The sequence below is a fragment of the Salmo salar genome, chromosome ssa11 (genome assembly GCF_905237065.1).
Source record: "Salmo salar chromosome ssa11, Ssal_v3.1, whole genome shotgun sequence".
Taxonomy (NCBI): domain Eukaryota; kingdom Metazoa; phylum Chordata; class Actinopteri; order Salmoniformes; family Salmonidae; genus Salmo; species Salmo salar.
The window spans coordinates 63,832,889-63,846,789 of record NC_059452.1 but is presented as its reverse complement, the minus strand read 5'-3'; the positions used below and the strand labels follow the sequence as shown (position 1 = coordinate 63,846,789).

Here is a 13,901-nt window from a genome sequence, read left to right as displayed (position 1 = left end):
TTTATACTGTACTTGGTGGTGGAAACTCTACAATTCAACGCATGCACTGTTTGATTTTCATGCACTTTTGAAATTGAGACTCATGTGACTGTTTTGCAAAAATGAATAAAATATGAAATTTGTATTATTTTTGGCTGCGTTCTGATATTTTTCAGTTGTGTCAGGTAGAGGAAACTGAAGCTTGTCTATGCTTGATCAACTTAATTATCCTGAACATTATAAACATTTATGATTCAACATTATTACTATTCTGACTGAGAGCATTTGTTTTGTACAATTAAAAGCAAGCAAGTTCATTGTGGTAGTGTGACATTGGTGTCCGGTGTGATGTCCTTACCTGAGACCTGAAGGCTTGTGTTAGCTCCCCCAAGCAAGCTCATACCCAAAGGCTTTAACTCAGTGGGCTGCTACAGTCTCGTGGTTGGAGGCCCGACTACACAGTCGCAGGTCACATTTAGTCACGTGAGTCATCACCTCAACATGCAGGGCATTTGTTCACACATGAAGGAGAGACAGGGTAGCACTGTCCTGCCATTAACCCACTTAATTTATACAATTTTCCATAGCTTACTCTGTTTTTGGTTCGGATATTTATTAAACAAAGCATGAAACAGTGCTTGTTGTTGAGCTTGTAGCGTCAGGTACATATTGATTCAGCCGCAGACAAAGCAGTCAAACCAAGCTCCGTCATGGCCTGGCACATATTGGAGCATTTCGGGCAAGTGGGTGCAGATTTACTGGAAAACAGTAAAGCGAAACAATCTAGCTTCTTGATTGGTTAGTAGTTGTGTGACAGACGATTCTCCTGGCAAATCAAAAGAGCAGCAATTCTACGCAGATCTCTAAACAAGTCGTTGACAAACTAGACAGATACTTAGATCAATCGTTATTTTTGTAGCTAATTTATATCTGTATTATTTGCACTTCAAGGCGAAGTATTGAAACTCGTGGTTACGCAATATACTGGAATTGGGAAAGGGAAGACAGACCCAGACGTGTAATCTTATAGTTTAAGCTAAGTGATGTGAAATATATATATCTTTACGCAGCTAACGTTAACTAGCTAGTATACATGATCCCAACAAGTAAAGACATGAAAGGTGAGTGTTTTTTTTTGTTGTCATAGCATGTCGGGCCCTGTTACGGACGTATTTTAGTGGTTTTGTTGAATATAGTCGAATAGGGTTTCTGCAAATACGACATTCCCGTGTTGTTTATGTTTCCCGGAATTAGAAAATGATCCATCGATTTTTTTTTTCTCCAAAAATGTCCGTGCTAGCTACAGTAGCTAGCTATTTAAAATTATCACGTAATATTCTTATTGTATAGCTCTTTATCACTCTCATGGAGGTAACGTTATATAGCAAGTGTCAGACAGCGAGATAAGATTGTCTTTCTTTTGAAGTAGCTAGTCATTTTGTTGGTTTTATTGGGATTCTCAATACTATATGGCAATAGCTGGCGCCAACAGCTAGTCTTAGGTTGGACACATTACATTTATTCTTATAAAAACAAGTTCATTGCTTCAGCCATGGAGCCCAGTTAAATAATATTACCTTTGGTCCAAGCTACTTGCCGTAGTTTTTAAATAATCGCGAAATAACAGGCCTTATTTTAGGGTGGCGCCAACTCCTATTGATTACGGTGGCACGAACTCATTTTCCGATAGTTACATTTCCAGGTTAAATGAGACCAGCCCAGGTTAAATTTATAGGCTTTCCTCGGGTAACTTGTTATTAACAAGGTTACGGCTACTTGGCGACTCGTTGTTTGTCTGGGTACACGCATTATTGTCGATGGCTGGGGTATGCCTATCAGACGTTAAACATTTTCTGTTCATGGTTAACCAGATTTTTCTTCAGAAAAAGGTGTAAAACCTAAACAAAACGCATGTTCCTGTCCTCTTTTTCAAGATGTGGCAGATTTAAAAATCCAGAATACATTTTTTTAATCAAGAAATAACCTTTTTTTACGATTTGTTGTTTCTAATTACTGCTGGGTAATTTAATATGCGTCAATCTAAATTCGTAGGGATTGAATTGAGCGAATACTGCGCAGATTCACTGAGTTGCAAACGAAGTGGATGGGTCTAGCTCAGTGATTTGTGGATCTGACACAGTTGCTACCAGATTATGAGCCTAGCAAGTGTCGCGAATGAGGTATGTAGTACACACAAGGCCACAGGAGAGCTATAAACCATACTATTTTTTTTGCCTTAATTAAAAACCCTAAACCTAACAGTCAATCAAATTGATTTATAAAGCCCTTTTTACATCAGCAGATGTCACAAAGTGCTATACAGAAACTTTAACCCTACTATAACCTATTATCCTTAACCCTAACTCTAATTCTAGGGTAGGGTAGCCTAGAATACTTTTAGAAACTATTTTAGTAATAATATTATCATAGTAAATACCATATAGTACTAAATAGCATTTTAATTATTTTGTTAATCAAAACCTGTCTAAGCATTTTGCTGTTTTTTTGTTGTTAGTTATTTTATTATTGCAAGGCAGAAGACTTAATAAACAAACCACATTTTATGTTTTATTTTTCAAATGTAGTTTGAACTGGGTGACGTAGTAACCTCTGTGGAAGTCCAGGAATTGGTGTGGGGCAGGTTTGAGACTGATCTAAAGAATTAACAACAAAAATACACTTTTTCTCAGCTGCCTCACCAATGTCTTTATGTGAAATAATGATTTGCTAAATATTTCCCATAGACTGCAACATAAGACCACGAAGAATCAGTTATAGGTTACAAGCAACACTATAATTCATATGAAATAGCATGTAACCAAAGACTCTGTCTCATATTTTTCTAAAATGGTCACTCATTACTTTACACTTAGCTATATATCGTGTATTAGGCCTGTGTTGCTTTTGGGAGAGCAAGAAAATAGTGACCATCGCAGGTATTGAACCCCGGCCAAATATTCAGTAGCCAATGCGCTAACCTCAATCCTAGTACACATAAATTATATATATATATAAACAATCATCTTAATATCTCATATTGAGAGTAAACAGCCTCGGAATAGAGAAGACAAGTGCATCTTTAAGCCTGCCAATAAATTACATCATGCAACCCTCGTGAGAAGGGAGTGCTCGCTGACGCCACAAGCTTTTTGGCGGGGCTTGTTGAGTTGGCTACTTGTGCGAGAAGGCAGAGCGGGTCGATGCTGGTTGATTAATTTTTGATGAAGTATATGAGCATAAAAACAGTTATTAATAAACATGAATCATCATTATATTACTTCACAGTAATCTGGGACAGAAAATAGCGCGCAGGGGAGTGGTGAATTCAGGGAGAGAACTGATCTTCTGAAATTTAATTTGTGGTCTTATGCTGCCGTCTTGGAATTGTTTAGCAACTGCAATAGTACTGAATAAAGTGTATATCCTTACTAAAGTAGTAATTACTCAGAATTGCAAAATATAAAATGTTCTAGTTAATTTGATCACTTACAACCATAAAATAACAATTCATAGCATAACAAACAATGAAACTGACATAAACCAAAAACACCTACATTTAGTTAATTATAAAAATATATTTATTTATTTAGATGGGTGACATCTGCCAAAGTAACACCCCCGTAACATATAAACACAGACACTGAAAATGAGCTTTAAAAAAAAAATCTGGTATCTCTCAATCGAGCCTTTGCTTTGCTGAGCAGTTTGTTTTCAGGAGTGTTCTGCCTGCCATGTCATCAGAGGAGTAGATCTGTGAATTAATGAAAAGTTAATAAGTTATTGCCACGCTTTCACATAGAGGCCTAGTTTATGTTTACATTTTAGTCATTTAACAGACTTTCTTAGCTAGCTACTGTTTGTTCATAACTAGCAAGCTATCTATGCATAGTTTTTGTGTTTTATCTACAACTAACTTAGCTGTCTAGTAGAAGCTTTATCATTGGTTCCATTTCCTATAGTCCCTAGTGAGAGTAGTCAGTGAGGCCCTCATAAAACTAAACAGTTAAGTTACTACTTATTGGAAAAGTACTGAATACAAAAGAAAATGTGGTGAACCCATGTGCCAGTGATATGGGTGCATGCCTCACCAATGAATTACACAACACAAATAGGCTACACAGCTGTTGTTGTACAGTAGTTAGTGATGCACCGATATTACATTACCGATATTTTCCTTGCCAAAAAACCTGATTCCCGATTTAGTTTTAATTTTCATTTTTTTTAAGCGTTCTAGTACAGTTAAATAGTTAATGGACACAGCAGTGTCACTACAGCTCCTGGTTCGAATCCAGGCTATATCACATCTGGCCGTGATTGGGAGTCCCATAGGGCGGCGCACAATTAGCCCAGCGTCGTCCGGGTTTGGCCGGGGTAGGCCGTCATTGTAAATAATAATTTGTTCTTAACTGACTTGCCTAGTTAAAGGTTACACACACACACCACACTGACCAACAAGTTATTTTGTTGGCATTTACATATGTCCCCATTACCAGTAAAACATAATCAAAACCTATTTCTTTCACTTACTTGCTGTGCTGTTTCATTTGTTCAGTTGTTTCATTCTCAACCAGGATTTCTATGGAATGCCATTGGGTCATTGCGTGTCAAAAAAGACGTGTCAAATAAGCTTGTTGACCAATCAGGACCTGAATATGACTGCACGTCACATAATAATTTTACGTGTTCATACATTTTCTACGTAGTTATTACACATTGATTACACTATCACACGTATTTCATATGTCACAACGATTCATCGATATGTATGCTATAATGATGGTAAAGTTGTCTCGCCCACCTACAGTGCTGGTCATTAAAAAAAAAGATGGCTCATGGATGCTGATATCACAAAGTGCTGTACAGAAACCCAGCCTAAAACCCCAAACAGCAAGCGATGCAGGTGTAGAAGCACGGTGGCTAGGAGAAACTCCCTAGAAAGGCCAAAACCTAGGAAGAAACCTAGAGAGGAACCAGGCTATGAGGGGTGGCCAGTCCTCTTCTGGCTGTGCCGGGTGGAGATTATAACAGCACATGGCCTAGATGTTCAAATGTTCATAAATGACCAGCATTGTCAAATAATAATAATCATAGTAGTTGTCGAGGGTGCAACAAGTCAGTAACACAAGAGTAAGTGTCAGTTGGCTTTTTCATAGCCGATCTTTGAGAGTATCTCTACCGCTCCTGCTGTCTCTAGAGAGTTGAAAACAGCAGGTCTGGGAGGGTCGCACGTCCGGTGAACAGGTCAGGGTTCCATAGCTGCAGGCAGAACAGTTGGAACTGGAGCAGCAAGCACGGCCACGTGAACTGGGGACAGCAAGGAGTCATCAAGCCAGGTAGTCCTGAGGCATGGTCCTAGGGCTCAGGTCCTCCGAGAGAGAGAAAGAAAGAGAAAGGGAAAATTAGAGAGAGCATATTTAAATTCACACAGGACACCGGAATAGACAAGAGAAATACTCCAGATGTGACAGACTGACCCTAGCCCCCCGACACATAAACTACTGCAGCATAAATACTGGAGGCTGAGACAGGAGGGGTCAGGAGACACTGTGGCCCCATCCGATGAAACCCCCGGACAGGGCCAAACAGGTAGGATATAACCCCACCCACTTTGCCAAAGCACAGCCTCCACACCACTGGAGGGATATCTCCAACCACCAACATACCATCCCGGGACAAGGCCGAGTATAGCCCACAAAGATCTCCGCCACGGCACAGCCCAAGGGGGGGGCGCCAACCCAGACAGGAAGACCAATAGTAGACTTTGCGGTTAGCCTTCAAAATAAAACTAAGTCATTGATAGTGATGCAAATGAATACAAATAGTAGAATTATGCCATAATTGAATAGATCATGCTAAACGAGGTTGGATTATTATATAAAATCAACATAAGACAATCATTTGTTAATTTGACAAAAATCTGTTGAAATCACACTGGTTGTATTATACTTTAGAATTGCATTGGGGGCATACTTATTTCACTGTACAGCCTTACCTATTGATTGTGGATCAATGACATGGGGTATCAGTCTACTCAGTGACACCCAGAGAACATTAGCCTAGTAGCTCTTATTGTGAGACTCTGAAACAACTGTGAATTGAGTCACATTTATTGTCAACCTATGTGTATTTGACACTTTCCCTAGGAAAACAAAACTGTGGATGATTTGGAGTCTGATAACTTTGAGGAGGAAGTTGGGAAAATATGTATATTGGGTATTGAGTAGACTGATACCCCATTTCATTAATCCCCAATCCTTAGGTAAAACTGTACAGTGCAATATGAGTATCAAAACACACAATAGGCTGACTGGGGAGGTGATTTCACACAGTCACAGTCTTGCGATAAGCGCTACAATGCTAATATTTGTGTAAACTCTTCACAGTTGTGTTCTGTGGGTAGACTGATACCCCATTTCGTTGCTTCACATTCCAACCTTGTTTAACATTATCTAGTCTAAATATGGCATGATTCCACTAATTTTAACCTTCTGCATCACTTTCAAATAGGTACTTTTTATTTTGAAGGCAAACCACAAATTCCATTATTGTGCCTAATCCTTATTGTGGCTAGCTTCACAACACATTACACGGTCCGGTCGAGCATCACTAGCCAGATGAAGCTAGCTTACTGCTTATACCGTTAGTTTTGGACAACAGCTGCCTTGCTATTTATTTTCATGAACTGAAGTTAAATTTCAATAGGCGAACAACAAGTGGCTACCTAGTTAATTACTCACAAGGATTGCTAAGAATAATGAAAATGACTGCAGTTTCTACTAGTCATTGTTTTCAGGCTGGTTGTATTGGTGCTAGCTAGGTACAAAGCTAAAGCTAGCTACCCCAGAAGTTGCGGTCGAACAAATAATGCTTTATTACTAACGCGGTATTGCAAACACATCATTTGTGGCTGGTGTTTGCTTGTTTGCAGGCTTTTTTGTACGGATTTGACAGTGCTACTGATAGTAGTGGTGGCGCTTGGCTTGCATGCGCAAATTCAGAACACACAACATTCTATATTAGAACTGTTATTTGACGTGTCAAATTAAAAGCTTATTTAACGCGTCAAATAGTGTTATTTGACATGTATCTTTTTTTATTCGCAAAGACCCAAACGGCGTTCCATTGTATGTCGTGAAGCTAAAAGCAGTGACGCTACTACTGTGTAACTCCGGTAGGGCAACATCTGAAAAATAGCGCACTTGGTAGTGTGTAGCGGTGCTTGAACTGTTGCGAAAGCCAACATCACCCACGACAGAGAATGGTTGATTGTCAAGTGCAATGAATCCCATTATCTTGACATTAATGGATTTCACCTTTGAGTTGTATACCTATATACCTATGTTATATAGGCATGCACGTTAGCTTTGACACCGGTTTTCCACATCGGTGTTAAAATAGACATCGGGCTGATAACCGATGCTGGCATTTTTAGCTATTATCGTCCGATTCCGATATATCGTGCATCCCAAACTGTAGCAGCTATGGTGTTATGACAGTGTTCCTCCAAAGCTTTATTTATTGTAGTTTGAAAATAAGTTGCATAATAATATTCTGTAGTGATATGACTAGCTTTGCTGACACATAGCTACAAAAAAGTCCTACACGCAAGAGGCCTGTCCTTGAGGAAATGAGTTGTTCACAAACTTTTGTAGCTACCGTCAGTCAGCAATTAAGTGTTGGGGAAGCTGCTCTGAAAGCTACCAATTACTTCACACTAGAAGAAGTTAAGCTACACCTAAAGCTACTCTTAACCTGTTGGGGATAGGGGGCAGTATTTGCACGGCCGGATAAAAAACGTACCCGATTTAATCTGGTTACTACTCCTGCCCAGTAACTAGAATAGTTACTCCAGCCGACACTGGACATGGTGAACATGGTGACCTTAGGCTTGAAAACTAGTGTTTCAACCGGCTAGTGTTGCAACCGAGGACAGCCGATTCAATAATCAGTGGTCCCGTAATGTGAGCTTGTGTGGCCTACGACTTTGGTCGTAGATGTTTCCACTTCACAATAACAGCACATACAGTTTCAGCTCTAGCAGGGCAGAAATTCAACTAAGTTGTTGGAAAGGTGTAATCCTATGACGGTGCCACATTGAAAGTCACTGAGCTCTTCAGTAAGGCCATTCTACTGTCAGTGTTTGTCTATGGAGATTGCATGGCTGTGTACATGATGTTATACACCTGTCAACAACGGTTGTGGAGTGCTGGAGCATAGAGCCAAAACAACAAAAATTGTGTCAGTAATGTTGTAAGTATATTGAGCTTTACGATGGACGATGATGTGACTGTTGTTAAATTTGCTTTGAACAGTGGACACACACAATAACATGATTTGATTGCAAACTTCTCCGGAGAGCTAAGGCTTTGCATTTTGATTACATACCTGTATCCCGGGGATGAAAATCTAATCTGTCAGAGACAATCTCCCAAACTGTGCTTTTAGATTGCAGTGATATAATTTAGCTTTGAAAGCATCGGCAGGCTCTTAAAACCTGTTTAGGATAGGGGGCAGTATTTTCACGGCCGGATAAAAAAACGTACCCAATTTAATCTGGTTATTACTCCTGCCCAGAAACTAGAATATGCATATAATTGTTTGATTTGGATAGAAAACACCCTAAAGTTTCTAAAACTGTTTGAATGGTGTCTGTGAGTATAACAGAACTCATTTGGCAGGCCAAAACCTGAGAAGATTCCAAACAGGAAGCGCTCTCTCTGACCATTTCATGGCCTTCTTGATCATCTCTAACCAAAACAGGGGATCTCTGGCATAACGTGACATTTTTCTAATGCTCCCATAGGTTCTCAGAAGGCGCCAGAACGATGAATGGTGGCTTTCAAGGCCATGGCTGAAAAACATTAGCGCATTTGGATAGTGGTCGATCTGAGGACAATGAGACTGGAGGCGCGTGCACGAGCCGACACCATGTTTACTTTGTCTCTCTTTGAATGAAAACAACGATTCCGGGTCGGAATATTATCGCTTTTTTACGAGAAAAATAGCATAAAAATGATTTTAAACAGCGTTTGACATGCTTCGAAGTACGGTACCCTTCTTTACCCTTCGGATAGTGTCTTGAACGCACGAACAAAACGCCGCTATTTGGATATAACTATGGATTATTTGGAACCAAGCCAACATTTGTTATTGAAGTAGAAGTCCTGGGAGTGCATTCTGACGAAGAACAGCAAAGGTAATCAAACTTTTCTAATAGTAAATCGGAGTTTGATGAGTACCACACTTGGTGGGTGTCAAAATAGCTAGCCTGTGATGGCCGGGCTATCTACTCAGAATATTGCAAAATGTGCTTTCACCGAAAAGCTATTTTAAAATCGGACATAGCGAGTGCATAAAGGAGTTCTGTATCTATAATTCTTAAAATAATTGTTACGTTTTTTGTGAACGTTTATCGTGAGTAATTTAGTAAATTCACCGGAAGTGTTCGGTGGGAATGCTAGTCACATGCTAGTCACATGCTAATGTAAAAAGCAGGTTTTTGATATAAATATGAACTTGATTGAACAAAACATGCATGTATTGTATAACATAATGTCCTAGGATTGTCATCTGATGAAGATCATCAAAGGTTAGTGCTGCATTTAGCTGTGGTTTGGGTTTATGTGACATTATATGCTAGCTTGAAAAATGGGTGTCTGATTATTTCTGGCTGGGTACTCTGCTGACATAATCTAATGTTTTGCTTTCGTTGTAAAGCCTTTTTGAAATCGGACAGTGTGGTTAGATTAACGAGAGTCTTATCTTTAAATGGCTGTAAAATAGTCATATGTTTGAGAAATTGAAGTAATAGGATTTTTAAGGTTTTGAAAATCGCGCCACAGGATAGCCGTGGCTGTTACGTAGGTGGGACGAATTCGTCCCGCCTAGCCTAGAGAGGTTAACAGAGTCAAAAGCTTTGGCCAGGTCAATGAATACGGCAGCACAGTATTGTTTCTTATCGATGGCGGTTACGATGTCGTTTAGGACCTTGAGCGTGGCTGAGGTGCACCCATGACCAGCTCTGAAACCAGATTGCATAGCGGAGAGGGTGCGGTGGGATTCGAAATGGTCGGTAATCTGTTTGTTAACTTGGCTTTCGAAGACCTTAGAAAGGCAGGGTAGGATGGATATAGGTCTGTAGCAATTTGGGTCAAGAGTGTCACCTCCTTTGAAGAGGGGGATGACAGCAGCTGCTTTCCAATCTATGGGAATCTCAGACGACACGAAAGAGAGGTTGAACAGGCTAGTAATAGGGGTTGCAATAATTTCGGCAGATAATTTTAGAAAGAAAGGGTCCAGATTGTCAAGCCCAGCTGATTTGTAGGGGTCCAGATTTTGCAGCTCTTTCAGAACATCAGCTGAATGGATTTGGGAGAAGGAGAAATGGGGAGGCTTGGGCGAGTAGCTGTGGGGGGTGCAGTGCTGTTGAATGCAGTAGGGGTAGTTAGGTGGAAAGCATGGCCAGCCGTAGAAAAATGCTTATTGAAATTCTCAATTATAGTGGGCTTATCGGTGGTGACAGAGTTTCCTATCCTCAGTGCAGTGGGCAGTTGGGAGGAGGTGTTCTTATTCTCCATGGACTTTACAATGTCCCAGAACTTTTTAGAGTTGGAGTTGCACGGGCGAATTTCTGTTTGAAAAAGCTAGCCTTGGCGTTTCTAACTGCCTGTGTGTATTGGTTTCTAACTTCCCTAAAAAGTTGCATATCGCGGGGGCAGTTCGATGCTAATGCAGAACGCCACAGGATATTTTTGTGTTGGTTAAGGGCAGTCAGGTCTGGGGAGAACCAAGGGCTATATATGTTCCTGGTTCTACATTTCTTGAAAGGGGCATGCTTATTTAAGATGGAGAGGAAGGCATTTAAAAAAAATAACCAGGCATCCTCTACTGACGGGATGAGGTCAATATCCTTCCAGGATACCAGGGCCAGGTCGATTAGAAAGGCTTGCTCGTTGAAATGTTTCAGGGAGCGTTTGACAGTGATGAGTGGAGGTCGTTTGACCGCTGACCCATTACGGGTGCAGGCAATGAGGCAGAGATCGCTGAGATCTTGGTTGAAAACAGCAGAGGTGTATTTAGAGGGCACGTTGGTTAGGATGATATCTATGAGGGTGCCAGTGTTTGCGGCTTTGGGGTTGTACCTGGTGGGTTCATTAATAATTTGTGTGAGATTGAGGGCATCAAGCTTGGATTGTAGGATGGCTGCGGTGTTAAGCATGTCCCAGTTTAGGTCACCTAGTAGCACGAGCTCTGAAGATAGATGGGGGGCAATCAGTTCACATATGGTGTCCAGAGCACAACTAGGGGCCGAGGGGGGTCTATAGCAGGCGGCAACGGTGAGAGACTTGTTTTTGGAGAGGTGGATTTTTAAAAGTAGAAGTTCAAATTGTTTGGGTACAGACCTGGATAGCAGGACAGAACTCTGCAGGCTATCTCTGCAGTAGATTGCAACACCGCCCCCTTTGGTCGTTCTATCTTGTCTGAAAACGTTGTAGTTAGGGATGAAGATTTCAGAGTTTTTGGTGGACTTCCTAAGCCAAGATTCAGACACAGCTAGGACATCCGGGTTGGCGGAGTGTGCTAAAGCAGTGAATAAAACAAACTTAGGGAGGAGGCTTCTAATGTTAACATGCATGAAACCAAGGTTATTACGGTTACAGAAGTCATCAAAGAGAGCGCCTGGGGAGTAGGAGTGGAGCCAGGCACTGCAGGGCCTGGATTCACCTCTACATCCCCAGAGGAGCAGAGAAGAATAAGTATGAGGGTACGGCTAAAAGCTATAAGAATTGGTCGTCTGTGACGTCCAGAATAGAGAGAAAAAGGAGCAGGTTTCTGGGGGCGATAAAATAGCTTCAAGGTATAATGTACAGACAAAGGTATGGTGGGATGTGAGTACAGAGGAGGTAAACCTAGGCATTTAGTGATAGTGAGAGAGATATTGTCTCTAGAAACATCATTGAAACCAGAAGATGTCATAGCATGTGTGGGTGGAGGAACTGAGAGGTTGGATAAGGTATAATGAGCAGGGCTAGAGGCTCTACAGTGAAATAAGCCAATAAACACTAACCAGAACAGCAATGGAGAAGGCATATTGACATTAAGGAGAGGCATGCTTAGCCGAGTGATCAAAGGGTCCAGTGAGATTCAGACAGCTAGCCGGGCCATAGGTAGCAAGCTGGTGGAAGATGGGAGGGAGGTCTGTTTTTAGCCAGCTCGTGCGTTTCCGTCTTTGGGTTAGTGGGGTTCCGTGTGGAAGGGGGGACCTGTCCAAGTTGGCAAAATAGTTAGTTATAGTGGCCCAAGAAAAGTGTCCGATAGACCTATTCAGATCGCAGCCGAAAAGACAGCTAACGATTAGCGGGCCGCAGATGGGCGATCAGGTTACGTCGCGACGGAGGGGCCAGTTGGATAACTCCCTCGGGCAGATAACGTCGGTGGTCCAGCCGTGAAGACCCGATGGGGCTCCGGATCGGCAATAAAACGGGTCAGGATAGGTGAGTTGTAGCCCAGGAGACACTTCAGCTGGCTAGCTCAGGAATAGCCCAGGAGTGGCTGACGGAACTCTTCAGCTGGCTAGCTGGCTAGCTCCGTAATAATGTGTGTTAATTCCGTGACCGACGTTGCCAATAGTCACTCAGGTAGCAGCTAGTTAGCTGCAAGATCCAGGTGTAAATGTCCAGAGCCTGCGGTAGAAATCGGGGAAAGGAGAGAGAATAGGTCCGGTATGCTCTGGTCTGAGTCGCGCTGTACAAAAACTGGCGATAGCTTTTCGAGCTAATGGATAGCTGAGGACAGCTAACCGTGGCTAGCTGAACTTCAACGTTAGCCAGTGAAAATGGCTAACCTCTTGCTAGCTTCTGTTGTGGAATTCAGATGAGGTAAATAATACTTTCTTTTTTTTAAATTGGTGAGGCGGGTTGCAGGAGAGTGCTTTGAGGTTGAGTTTTTAGAATTAAAAAAGAATATATATATATATAAAAAGATAAGTGAAGAAAAAAAATATGTAAATATATAAATACACGGGACACGACAAGAGGAGGGTAGAGGACGTCTGAACTGCTACGCCATCTTGGGAAAAAGATGAAAAAAAAAATGTGTGTTATAGATCTGTCATTCTCATTGAAACCAAGCCTAAGAAGCGGTATATCTGTTCTATGTGCGCTATTTCTAAACTTCCGGTTCTTAAGTTTTGTTTTTGCGTCTTTTGGTTTTGTACACCAGCTTCAAACAGCTGAAAATGCAATGTTTTGGGTTATTGAAAGTATATTTCAGTGGTTTAGATGGTACAGTGGTTCTCTACACTATACGTAACTGAAATTCAGCAACCTTTTAGAATTTTAACAACCAGGAAATGGCGGAGCGATTTCGGCATAGTGCATCTTTTAAAGTAGATCACTACATCCAACCTACTTTGTGATACATTTTGGTGTCTAAATCTGAAATGTCATAGACCACTGTCACGTCCTGACCAGCAGTGGGAGTATTGTATTAGTATTTTGGTCAGGACGTGGCATAAGGGTTTGTGTTGTATGGTTTTTCTAGGATGTCTGTTTCTTTGTTGGTCTGTGTGGCTCCCGATCAGGAACAGCTGGTTATCGTTGTGCCTGATTGGGAGTCATATATTAGGAGTGTGTTTTTCACCTGGGGTTTGTGGGTTGTTGATTTTGCACTGCTAGTATTTGTTATAGCCTGCAAAGCTGTTCCTGTCGGTCGTTGTTTCTTGTTTTTTCTTGGTGTTCACATTTAATAAATATAATGATGAGCACGCAACCCACTGCGTATTGGTCCACTTTTTCCGACAGCGATTTCTCTCTATCTTCAGACGAAGAGGAGCGTTACAACCACAAATTGAAAGACTGATCACACTGGAGTCAATGTTAACAGAATGTGTAATTTAGTCTATTAAACCCCAAAACTATGTT

General features: G+C 41.2%; 1 protein-coding gene across 3 annotated transcripts in view; it reads left to right on the top strand.

Moving 5' to 3' along the window:
• The first annotated feature begins 822 nt into the window (after positions 1-822).
• LOC106562893 (interleukin-6 receptor subunit beta) overlaps positions 823-13,901 on the top strand; it is a 104,633-nt gene continuing 91,554 nt past the window's right edge. The window contains exon 1 of one of the 3 annotated variants that reach the window (XM_014127965.2): positions 823-1,100. In XM_014127965.2, coding sequence (XP_013983440.2) covers positions 1,073-1,100 — 28 coding nt within the window. In that variant the 5' untranslated portion in view covers positions 823-1,072. The remainder of the gene's footprint in view (positions 1,101-13,901) is intronic. The other 2 variants (XM_014127964.2, XM_014127966.2) reach the window with 2 other exon arrangements.